The following is an 11,225-nucleotide window of genomic DNA, read 5'->3' as shown; positions in this document are numbered from 1 at the left end:
AAGGTTATAGTCCCTTTCACAGCTATACAGAAAGTATAACCGTGGTTCCTTACGGCTATTCACTATAAACAGTGTAGCACTCTTAAGATAAGGTAATAAGCAAAAAAAACTTCATAGCCCTCAAATTAAAAAATATAGTTCAAAAATCTGAAAAACACACTTTTAAAGAATATCGAACTAAAAAGTTAAAAATAATTTTTAAAATAAGCTTAAAACAATAATGAACGAAAAATACTAGTATTATTTTTAACACGTTTATATTAGTTTCACCTGTATGAATGTATGTTTGTAACTCACCAAGCATACACGCATTATCGCATATTCCGTTATCTATGGCCTTAAGACTAGACTGTCATAACGCATTCACCCCACCCCACGCCTCGCTCACCTAACGACGGCAACACTATTCCTGTATAAATTTATTTTTGGTTATCGTTCCTGTACACACGTGCGTGTCATCAATATTATATATATATAAACAAATTTGTATGTTGACTGACTAATACCATCCGCGTGCCATACGACTTACGTATTTATTCCTACCGCCGTTTATACCTCAGGTATAACGTTAGTCCCACCCGCCTGCTCACAAAACACGGCTATACCTAGTGCATGATACGTTTACGTACTTAAGTCGCATTATTTGTATATATATATATATATATATTCTAATTACTATTAAAATTTATATATTAACACAATTTATTCTAATTAAGAGTTATAAAGTATTCATTCCGATTACGAGGGATGATTTCCGTATCGTCATTTTTCGTCACTACCTCCACGTTCCGGGAGTGAGTAATTTGCGCGCCTGCTGCTTTCCTTGGATGTGGTAGCCGTTTCTCTGATTCTCTCTCCGGAATCGAACCCTGATTTCCCGTTACCCGTAACAACCATGATATTGATAGTAACTACTATCATAACATGAAACTAAAAAGTAAAAAATAAATATAGTTTAAAAAAACTAAAAAAACACGCTTTTAAAGCACATCGAACTAAAAAGTTAAAAATAATTTTTAGAATAATTATAAACAAAAAATACTAGTATTATTGTGATAAAAGCGTGAGTGCTTTGTGTCATATTTTTCGTATATTGAGCGCCCGACGCTTTTATCACAATAATACTAGTATTTTTTGTTCATAATTATTTTAAACTTATTTTAAAAATTATTTTTAACTTTTTAGTTCGATGTGCTTTAAAAGCGTGTTTTTTTAGTTTTTTTTAACTATATTTATTAACTTTTGAATTCGATATGCTTTAAAAGCGTGTTTTTCAGTTTTTTTTAAACTACATTTATTTTTCACTTTTTAGTTTTTTATGACATCGCTGTCACAGTCACGGAGTATTTATTGTCAATTATGACTATCAATAGATATAATTTCTGTATTGCCAGTTAATGAGTTTATAAGGTCACAACAATGTGTCTTATTACCTTTGATTATAAAGATTATATACCTGCGAATATCGTCATAAAAAACCAATTAGCTACCTGTATAGTAATCCCTTATACAGGGTATTCAGTAAGTCATGAAACGGGTTTCTATTGTTCTCATTGTTACAAACAATGAGAACAATAGAAACCCGTTTTCTGACTTACTGAACACTCTGTATATTATACATGTATATTAAATAAAAAAAAACCAGCACAGTGGGAATGTGGCATAATTGGAACAAGTATAATGATAACTGATAGCGATTAAAATCACTAAAAAAAACGCTTCGATGCGAATCTATAGATAGTATTTAATTTAAAAAAATGAATGGATTATTCCAAAAGCTACATGATCTCTTATTTCCTTACTTATATCCTGATTACAAGTTTCATGATTTAGAAGTTTAATATATGAATAAATAAATATCTATGTATATTTATAATGTATAAAGGGAAATGGTGTTATTTAAAAATAAGTATATTAAAAGAAAAAGGGATATAAATATTATTTCTCATCAAAAAATTGTATTAATTCATACATTTTTCTAAAAGTTATAGCATTTTAAAATAAAAAATGTAAAATATAAAATCAAAAATTTTCATACAAATATAGCATTTGGTAACTATTTTTACCGTGAAGACAAAATAAAGTCCGAATTTTTTTTTTTCCATAATAAAGTATATTACATTATCTTTAATTTAAAATATGTATAAAAGTGTCAGAGTATCCGGAACACTTTCAAAATTTAAGCTGAAAAAGTTGTCATTTTAAATCCCCCCTTGTGGGTAAGTAAAGGGACAGATTTATAAAAAAATATATACTAAATGATAGGTAAAAACATCATGCATCTATAATAAAAAATGATATTGATCCATACATTTTTCAATAAGTTATAGCATAATAAAGTTAAAAATATGAAAAAGAATTTTTTTACAAAAATTGTATTTTTTTTATAACTTTGATGACTGTTTTCACCATGAAAACAAAACAAAATAAAGTCCGAAATTTTTTTTCCATAATAATGTATATTACATTAGCTTTAATTTAAGGTATTGTCATCAAGTGGTGAGCAGGGTGGGGTGAATACGTTACGACAGATTAGTCTCAAGGTCATAGACGACGGGATAAGCAAGTATAATAACATGGGGCGCGTAGAGAGTTACAAACAAATTTACAAACATGCATACAGGTGAAACTGATATAAGCGTGTTAAAAATTTTGCAAACACGGTTTTTTTTTAATTTCTATAAATTAATTATTTAACAAATTATGTTAAATACTAATAGCTTAACTACTTAATATAATTTAAACCCCGTAATATTATGAACTCCATTAAGGAGTAATCAGAACTGGAAATCATAACACCCTCTAGTTAAAATTTTATCGATTAAAAAATTTAATAAGGTCGCTAATTATATATACTAAAATAAGATGAACATAAATAATCTAAAATTAACTAATTAATGTATTAATCTTGTTAATAAATATAAATAATGAATATGTTTAATGAATACAGGCTCATTTTATAATTGTAATGGGAAATTAATGATTCCGGGAATGTAAAGGTAAGCATTACATTAATCGTTTCGGATTTTATTTGAAACCATTATGATTAGCTTCCTTACAAGTATACATTACATATTATAACCACTGATAAATCTATAAATAACTTATGTACCTGTTCAAAGGGCCTCTTGTAATTTCTAACGTACTGTTTAGTAGCTAATACGTAAAAATCATCACGCCAAAGGTCAAATTAAATTAATAATAATTGAAGGATAATGATATAAATAAAATATATTTTTACAAAACTACTGATATAAAACGACGTCATATAATGCCGTCACGTAACGTAAAATACAAGTTTTAGTTTTACAATGATATGTGCATTAATTAAAAAAATTAAATTAACAAAAATAATTAAAAAATATAGATTTATACAAAAAAATTTAATTAAAAACTAATTAACGGGTTATGTTTCGAAGCTATAAATTATTTAATATTTGTGGTACTAAAATTAACTTCTATATCAAATTTTTAAAATAATAATAATGATGATGATAATGTTTATTAACATCGGTCTTTATTAGTAGTAGGTTAGGAATATAAAACATCTCTCTGTTTTTAAATTGCCACTAATTCAATAAAAAATACCTCATTATTATTATTTGTGATTATTTCTGAAAGATATTTTCAGTAATGAATTCACTAGAATTTTTTTTACCATTTAAAATTTGGTTCATTTTTCTTTAAAAAGCAGATTCAAGTTCTAACTTCATATATTCATAAATAATATTTATTGATTATTTTAAAAATGAATAAAATTATTCAATATTTTCTTATTTAATTGCATTTTTGAAATTACTCATTTAGTATAAATATTATTTTGAGTTTTTCCAGGGCGCAACCGCAATATAGTAGTGATCTTCCGTAGTATTGTTTTGCGATAAAAATTCCACATTTATTAACATGAGCGAAACAGTGTTAATAATCTAAACATTTTTTTTACTTTCTTAGTCTAATATTTGCGAAGACAAATTTAACAAATGACGACGGTTATCTATATAATATTAATGTAGATACTGTTTAGTGAATCACACAAGCACTAGCAGTAAACAGATAAGGTAGCTCAATCATTGCGGTATTATGTTCGCGTTCCGTTTATATTAACGTATTACACACACCATTCACCTTTAATGAATTGTGTTACATATAATATTGTTCATATTGTGATGGTGATAAATAAAATTAATTAAACTTTTATTGACTTGATACGCGTACGTTATTTTAAAAATATATCGTTGTTCTATTTTATTTTAAAGTGTTTACACGAAATAAGTATGTGAGCTATGGACAAACTTGGAAATAACTGGAAGTGAAATGGCTGCTACAAAATGGATATTACTGTTAATAAAAATGGTCACTTATATGTGGTCGCCAACTATGGGAATAATAAATGTAGAAATTGGCGGCGGAGTAGATGTGCTTCAAAAGTTTGGCATTATGGGTGATATGCTTTTTGGAAGTGCTCTAAACATTAAAGATGTGCTAACGAATGAAATTATTTCAAATGTTAACCAAATAACGTAAGGATTAGACTCTAAATAGTTAATAGTATTTTTTAAATAAAAATTAAGACAACGTTGAAATGTGCAGTAATTTGTCTTGTAATTTATCTAATGTGTTGAATGATCAAATTTGTATTTGAAATTTAATAAAAATAAATGATAGCAATAATATCTATTTTAAATTTTCGAAGGTACGTGATATCTAACAAAATTATAACTTTATAATCAATTTAAAAAAATAATTTGAATGAACTTATCTTTGCACTTTTATAACGTCGTATTATGAAAAAGTAAAATTATTTTCTAACGATAATTATAATCTTCATAACCATTTTTTTATATTAAAACAACCATATTTCAACATTTATATTTAAGTTAAATTATGTGTATTACGTTATTTAATACAATAAAAAAGAATATTAAAATTTCTCACAAACAAAATCATACTTCCTTAAAGATAGTCTAAATAAGTAAAATATAATTACTGAGAATTGTTAAAATGTTTTTAATATTTTAGATGTAATAACAGTAATTATAACGAATGTTTGTGAATGAATATTAGTAATACTAATATTAGTGAATATTAATGTGTTTTAGTATTAAGATTTGACCATTTGTCACATTTATTCATTCAAAAAATATATGTTTAGTATTTCGTGATAGTGGTATAGTTTTAATTTTTCTAGAGTGACCTATGTAAGAACAAGTTTCCAAGGTCCTCCGAAAAAAAAGATTATTTCAAATGACTTATTATTTAATTGAGTCATTAGATCACAATTTTAATTCTATAGTTATTAACATCGCATTAAGAATTTTATATTAAAATAACAAAAAAATAAATAAATAATGATCCCCTTGTCTTAAAAAAATTATTATGAATCGTTCAAGCGAGAAAACGATACAAATAAATATAAAGGTGTTATTTTAAATTATTAAAAAATTGTAGACGAGTGAATAAATCATATCTTTGAAAAGCGATATAAGCACATTCTTCAATACATTTTTAAATAAAATAATGCTTATTATTTATTTTCAATAAAAAATACCTTTTAATTTTTGATTGTAACTATTTTCGAGATGATGAAGATATTATAACAATATGTATTATATTCAATACATTATACGCTTACAATACTGCAATGGGATATTGGTTTACACAAAAAAAAATATTTTAAACCCTAGATTGCCTTTACTCTATAAATATTTCCTTAAATATTTGAATAAATAATCGTAATGCTATTAACAGGTTTAACTCAGAAGAAATCAGGGCTATATGCCAGTGAGCAGTATTTTCGTTTTATATAAGTAGTATACAGTGTATATAGAAATCAGACTCACCGATTTGCAAAAAAAAACATGGAATATTAAATAATTTTAGGGTCAAATTACAAAATATATGACGATTACAATTAGTTTACAATAATAGATCTACACCTTTATCAAATAATAACAATTTCCTTATTAAATATTCACAATATTTTTAGGAAATTAATTATGATACATTTATGCTGAGGGTCAAATATATTGAATGTTCAGTAAGTAAGGAAGCGGTTGTCTATTGTTTTCATTATTTATAACAACTTATATATTTCCTTACATACTAAACACTGTGTATATTGGAGCAAAGGATATTGTAGTATCTCAGCTAGTTCGCCATTAATATAAGTATATTATTAGTTAAAAAATATATATTTTAGTATTTATTTTTGTAGATTAGTTTGAGTTGATTATAATTGAGATAAAATGTTATTAAATAGGGGCGTATTTAGAAATTTATAACGAAGAAGAGCTTAAATGAAATTTTTTAATTAACAAACTACCATAACATTTTTTACTTATATTGTATTGATTACGAGCAAAAAAAATAATAAAAATCTTTATATCAGTATAATTACAATTGTAATAACTTAATGAATACCTTTCTTCTTCTGAAGAGATGGAATTTTTATTAACTATTATAAAACACATATATTTATATATACAATATATAGGCTTACAATACTTAATTTAATAAATTAAAGCTAATCAATTAAGCTTATCAAATAAATAATTTGTGTATTTTTTTAACGTTTTTAGTGAAATTGTCAATGTAACAAATTCAAATAAAGAGGTAAAACTTACATTTTGTCCAGATTTAGATACATTATTTGATAGTTATTTTAATGGATTTCAAGTTGACTTATCTGACAAACCATGGAAATTGTTGACTGCCAGTTGGTCCACTTACACAATATCTGAACGATTTGGTATATCCGATATGGCACTTGCTCCAAATTATCAATTTGTGGTCGTATCCTATAGAAGACCTATAAAACGCTTTAAGTCAATTCAAAACTTAACACAATTAGTAGAATTAAAACCATCTGTTAGTAAGAAACTGAAATCTATATCTGTTGGTATAGAATCAACGGTTACAAATTTCGTTGCTGAATATGGTTCACATTTTGTTGATGAATATACAATCGGTGATACAGTGTTTCAAGTAATTTTAAAAATTATTTTCAAACTATACGTTAGTTATAATTTCAAGTAACATGGGAGTATATAAATAGAACTAAAGACCTATGATAGAAATTGATGAACACCCATTATTTTAAGTCGAATAATTAATCATTTAATAGTAACGCGTCTAAAAGCATAGAAATAAAATTTTTATTTTTGTACATTAATAAGTTTAATTACAAGTAGTTTTGTACTTCAAATAGTATCATTTTCTCCAACTTACACTTTTAATATAGCTTTTATAGTATTCCATTCAGTAACTTCATTAATTAAAAATACTTTTACATTTATGAGTGTTACATAACCCTTCATAAACAATTAAATAAAATATATATTTTATAAAGATGTATACATTGAACTTAACATTACCAGTAATATAAAATAACGTTAAAATTTTTAATTATAATTATAAATTATATTTTTTTAGGTTTTCACATATCTTCCTACTTTTTACAATAAGTTTCAAAAATGCATTAAAAATAATTGTTCAGATTCCGAAAGTTCAGTGTTTTTATCACCTGTTTATGCAGAACACGTTGGTCAAGTTATGTCAATCGGAAATAGGTATGATGATATAGAAAAATGGGCCGATACAAATTTAACAAGGAATTCAAGATTAGGTGGTACATACAACAGTTTATTTGCTATAAAATCCAATCCAGAATTGCTTAATGAAGTAACTAATTTAATGGACGATGAATCAGTTCTTGAGATACATCTGAAAGTTATTTCAAGTTTTCTCAACGATACGGTCACACAAAAATGGTTCACAGAAGTTCTTGATAATCACGTAAAACTTCGAGAAATAAATCTTTAATTAGAATGTTTTGTTGACAAATATTAAAGAAACGTTTTTTAAATATTTTTTTATACATGATTGTATATAATATTATGTAAAAATATTTCATTTTTTAGATTTTAGTTATGAAACAATTAATTTAAAATTCTTCTAAATAAAATACTGTCAATATATTTTAAGAATTTGTGACACATTTTATAATGTTACATAAAATAATGAAAATATGAAATTGTTAATGAACATCAAATCTTAATATGATCTTATAAAAATATTATGACATTTTTTTTAATTTCATATTTTAAATTAAGTATTGTTTTACCATAAGTATACTTTAGAAAATATGTTTAAGGAATTGTAAATAATTAATTCTAAATAAGTATTTTCAATAGTATTTCTCTTTATACATGTATAAAATAAAATAATATTCAAATATGTAGACATATATGTAAGTATATACACTATGTTATATTTGTGAGTATTACTTTTTAAACACTTATTGTTAGTATATTTTAAGTAAACAATAAGTTTTCAAGTATATTTAGTATAATTTTGTCTTAGTTTTTATTTTTAAAGTAAATTTTTTTTCCAGTTTTTAATTTAATGAAAAGTTAAAATTACTATTTTTGTAACTCAAGGTAATTGTATGACCCTTTTCACTTTTCTAATAAGCGCTTTTTACTATTTCATTACTGTTAGCGTTCAAATAAGTAACACGAAATAAAATTTATGAATTTGATACTAGTCTATGATAATTTTTAAAATGTACCTTTACTTGTATAGGAATGTTAGACAATTCCTGAACATATATTATTCTAATTAATAACTACAGTGAAGTCAGCAAAATTATCACCCAACCCAACTACTGACCTTTTTTCGATTTATTTTACTACATTTATGTAAAAGGAAAAAAAACAAATTAACCGCCTCTGCTATCTTTTTAACACGCTTTTATTAGTTTCACTTGTATGTATGTATGTATGTATGTAACTCTCCAAACGCCACGCGTTATCGCATATTCCGTCGTCTAGACTAAACTGTCATAACGCATTCACCCCACCCCACGCCGCGCTCATCACACGACGACAACACTATTCCTCTGTATAAATTTATTTTTGGTTATCGTACCCGTGTGCTTGTCATCAATATTATATATATATAAACAAATTTTTATTTTGACTGACCAATACTATCCGCGTACCATACGGCTTACGTATATATTCCTACTGCCGTTTATACCTCAGGTATAACGTTAGTCCGACACGCCCGCCCACAAAACACAGCTATACCTAGTGCATGATACTTTTACGTAGTTAAGTTGCATTATTTGTATATATATATATTCTAATTACTATTAAAAATATATATTAACACACTTTATTCTAATTAAGAGATATAAAGTATTCATTCCGATTTCGAGGGATGTTTTCCGTATTGTCATTTTTCGTCACTACCTCCATGTTCCGGGAGTGGGAAATTTGCGCGCCTGCTGCTTTCCTTGGATGTGGTAGCCGTTTCTTAGACTCCCTCCCCGGAATCGAACCCTGATTTCCCGTTACCCGTAACAACCATGATATTGATAGTAACTACTATCATAACATGAAACTAAAAAGTAAAAAATAAATATAGTTTAAAAAACTAAAAAAACACGCTTTTAAAGCACATCGAACTAAAAAGTTAAAAATAATTTTTAAAATAATTATGAACAAAAAATACTAGTATTATTGTGATAAAAGCGTGGGTGCTTTGTGCCATATTTTTCGTATATTGAGCGCCCGACGCTTTTATCACAATAATACTAGTATTTTTTGTTCATAATTATTTTAAAAATTATTTTTAACTTTTTAGTTCGATGTGCTTTAAAAGCGTGTTTTTTTAGTTTTTTAAACTATATTTATAATTAATAAATTTTAGTTTGAGAACTTTTTTATAACTCATTGAAATTTAATTTTGGAAAAAGATTCATTTACATTTAAATGCTGCCTCTCATTTCGACCGCCCTTATTCTTTGAACATTTCGTGAACTAGCCACTAATCTTTCCTATTTTTTATTTCAAGAGGTAAATAATTTGTCTTTTAAGGTTTATCTATAATTCCTATGCTGTGTAGAACTCGGCGTTTGGAAGAAACGTCGTTTATGAGCGCATGCTCATATTTAGCGACCCATCACGCGAATGTCATTGGTTTTTTCAAATAGAACATAAACGATTTTGAACATGATTAACAACAATAAAATAGTTTGAATGAGCTCATAAAGAATTGACATAATAAAATCGTACAAAAATAAAATATAAGTAATGAAATATACCCGTTAAATGACGAGGTACTTTATGAGCTATGGCTCTGTTATCTTACATAATCGAATGTTGATTTAATTACTGAGACTACTAAAAATATGAAGAAATGTGTTGTAACTTCTTAAATATTACGTAATATATCATAAATGATCACAATAGTAATGTAATCTCTTTGTATGTTTATAATTAATTTCTATAATTTATAATGAATTTAAATAAAATCATGCACACTTTACTATTAAATCTGACGAAAGAAATATATATGACAATAATTTGGAAAATGTGAAGTGGATATTATTAATATACTATTTATATATCTAATTCCTTAATATGAAGTATTTTATTCTAAAGTTTGTAGAGTTGTATCGTTAAGGTAAATGAATAATTATATAAGCTGCTGGGAAACTATTAAAAAAAAAAATAATTTTATAAACGTGAACGGTTTCAATTTTTGTTGATCGTTCTTAACAATGGCAGTGATGAGAAAAAATACAGTAACAGTGATTTTTCGAAATTATTTTTTTTTTTAATCAATTTAGTTTCCAATTCTAATTAGAATATATGAAGGAATTTTGTCGGTGAATTATAGTTTAAAAGTTATTAACTTTTAAAGTTTTCTACTGTCGTGCTTGATTTTTGTTATATTTGTAATAAACCAAAAATAAAAAGAAAGAAAAAGAAAGGAGAAAAGAGAGTTATTAAAGTAGAGAAAGTATAGGTTAAATATAAAAAGAAATTGGTAGTACTTAGTAAATTATTATAATTATTATTTATTATAAGTTTTTGTAAATTTAATGTCTTCAATTTTATTTAAATTACGTTGCTTCGATAGGTCTGTATAATTACAAAGGACAGAGCATTTAAATACAGTCTTTACTAATGCCACGTTGCCAGTTTGCTTATTACCAGTGCTCGAATTGGCCAAAAATAAGTAGGGGAGCTCAACTTAACAATTTTTTTTTTTACTCATTACTTTATTTAGTATTTATTAATAATTCATATTTCATGATCATACTAATATTTAAAAAAAAAAAAAAAGAGGTAGTATTTTCCACCGTCCTCCCGTCACAATAAAAAAAAGTAGTTGGGGTGCGCAAAAAAATTTAAAAAAAAGTAGAGGAGCTACGT

General features: G+C 25.7%; 1 protein-coding gene across 1 annotated transcript; it reads left to right on the top strand.

Moving 5' to 3' along the window:
- The first annotated feature begins 3,985 nt into the window (after positions 1-3,985).
- On the top strand, positions 3,986-8,539 carry LOC126906742 (torso-like protein). Its single transcript, XM_050687515.1, has 3 exons — positions 3,986-4,520; positions 6,579-6,984; positions 7,432-8,539. Exons 1-3 carry the CDS (start codon positions 4,315-4,317, stop codon positions 7,819-7,821), a joined length of 1,002 nt encoding a protein of 333 aa, XP_050543472.1. The 5' UTR covers positions 3,986-4,314; the 3' UTR covers positions 7,822-8,539.
- The last annotated feature ends 2,686 nt before the right edge of the window (positions 8,540-11,225 follow it).

The sequence above is a fragment of the Daktulosphaira vitifoliae genome, unplaced genomic scaffold (assembly GCF_025091365.1).
Source record: "Daktulosphaira vitifoliae isolate Bord-2020 unplaced genomic scaffold, ASM2509136v1 Scaffold_5, whole genome shotgun sequence".
Lineage (NCBI taxonomy): Eukaryota > Metazoa > Arthropoda > Insecta > Hemiptera > Phylloxeridae > Daktulosphaira > Daktulosphaira vitifoliae.
This window is presented reverse-complemented; position numbering and strand designations above follow the sequence as displayed.

Excerpts from the sequence above, each read along its gene's own strand:
- LOC126906742 (XM_050687515.1), top strand. The coding sequence starts at position 4,315 with ATGGCTGCTACAAAATGGATATTACTGTTAATAAAAATGGTCACTTAT. Across the intron at positions 4,521-6,578 it reads TCAAATGTTAACCAAATAAC|TGAAATTGTCAATGTAACAA; the intron begins GTAAGGATTAGA and ends TAACGTTTTTAG. Across the intron at positions 6,985-7,431 it reads TCGGTGATACAGTGTTTCAA|GTTTTCACATATCTTCCTAC; the intron begins GTAATTTTAAAA and ends ATATTTTTTTAG.